The 1,529-nt window shown below is 40.9% G+C and overlaps 1 protein-coding gene across 1 annotated transcript in view; it reads left to right on the forward strand.

Annotated features, from left to right (window-relative positions):
• Positions 1–363: 363 nt before the first annotated feature.
• LOC145417813 (uncharacterized) overlaps positions 364–1,529 on the forward strand; it is a 1,374-nt gene continuing 208 nt past the window's right edge. The window contains 4 exon segments of the mRNA XM_080286436.1: positions 364–588; positions 860–964; positions 1,109–1,271; positions 1,274–1,518. Of these exon segments, the coding sequence (XP_080142562.1) occupies positions 364–588; positions 860–964; positions 1,109–1,271; positions 1,274–1,518 (738 nt within the window).

The following is a 1,529-nucleotide window of genomic DNA, read 5'->3' on the forward strand; positions in this document are numbered from 1 at the left end:
CGCCACCACCTACCACTTTTAAGTAGAGAAATATTAATTGGGATGTAACTGTAATATGCAGAAATAAAAACAAGAGTATTATTCTACCGGTGTATGTAAATTTTACTGTGAATACAGGTACTCATAGTAAGGTTTTTGATTATTTCCTTTTGTGCTCTACATCGGTTTCCCGTGTCAGCATCCAACAAGAGTCAGCCATCACACCAGCGCCAGTTCTACCTTGGTATCTTTGTTCCATTACCACAATATCCTAGTGAAAACTTTCCTCTTGTTCGTCACTAACATCGCCCAAGTTTGCTGGAAAAAAAAAAAACAAAAAAAAACGAGATGTGAGTGAAGAAGGGACATGCAGCATCCAAGTTCATGGTACGCAACCAGAAGCTCTTCAACAATTTCCACTTAATCTTCACAGCGATGGCTGCCCAGAAAACAAGCACCAATTCTCTAAAGCGACCTCCAAGCCCTAAGTTCGCCTGCCTCGAGGGTTGCATCGAGCTGAATGTCTTGCATCAGGCTACGAATTTGTGGCCGAAAGAAAATGCCTTCCTACAATTTGGCGTCACTAATCTTAGGGAAGTCTTTCTTCAGGTGTGCAAATCCTGCATCTGTCTTATCCAAGGCATTGACGAAGGTTTTCACCAAGCCTAACTTGATGTGAAAAGGCGGAAGTTTGATATCTTTTGCTTGGACGAGTGGTTCGTTCCGTACATTGGGTGCTACTTTGGCTTATCTACGTGTCATGAATCTACTTTGGTATGCGATCTACACTTTATATTGCGATCTACGTGTCATGAATCTACTTTGGTATGCGATCTAGATGGTTAGAGAGTCTGAAGCATGAGTGGAATGTCTGTTCTAGTGTCGAAGCTTCGGTCCCGACTCAACAAGGTACATGTGGCAACAGCACACTTCATTCCGCCATAGACATCAGTCTCGACAGCTTTGGTATGTTATCTACAAGCTAGTTTGTTACCTAATTTCCAAAGATTTGCTTGTAATCTACTTTGTTACCTAGATTTCAAAGATAGGCCAGTCCTTTACCTTTCTTAATTCCTCCTAACCTCTGTAAATCCTCATTTATATTTCAGTCATTGACACAGCCCTTAAGATACTCACAAAAGAATTCTACACCGAAATCAACGACGAAACTAAGGCACTGGCATTTTTAAGAAGACATGGACTATTTGATAAAGAACAAAGTGTTTCACTGTGTCATCGATGTGGCGGAGAGATGAAGGACGCTCGGAAAAGAAGATGAAATGGCGAATTTATGCAGTTCTTCGTTGCAGAAACCGTGGATGTCAAACTTTTCGTTCCGTTCGCAGAGGCAATGTATTCTTCCACTTCACAGATTTATATAACAAACTAAATTGCAAGCTCTCTCTCTGCCAAATTTTAGAACTGATCTTTCATTTTATACAAGACCTCTCTTATGATCTGGTTCAAAGTTTAACTGGTAGAGGTACCGAAGCAATTTGCGATTGGTTCAACATGTGCAGAGAAGTTTGTACAGCGATTGTTTCAGTCCA

This window comes from Coenobita brevimanus, chromosome 111 (assembly GCF_032717465.1).
Source record: "Coenobita brevimanus isolate Jiangsu-jjx chromosome 111, ASM3271746v2, whole genome shotgun sequence".
NCBI lineage: Eukaryota > Metazoa > Arthropoda > Malacostraca > Decapoda > Coenobitidae > Coenobita > Coenobita brevimanus.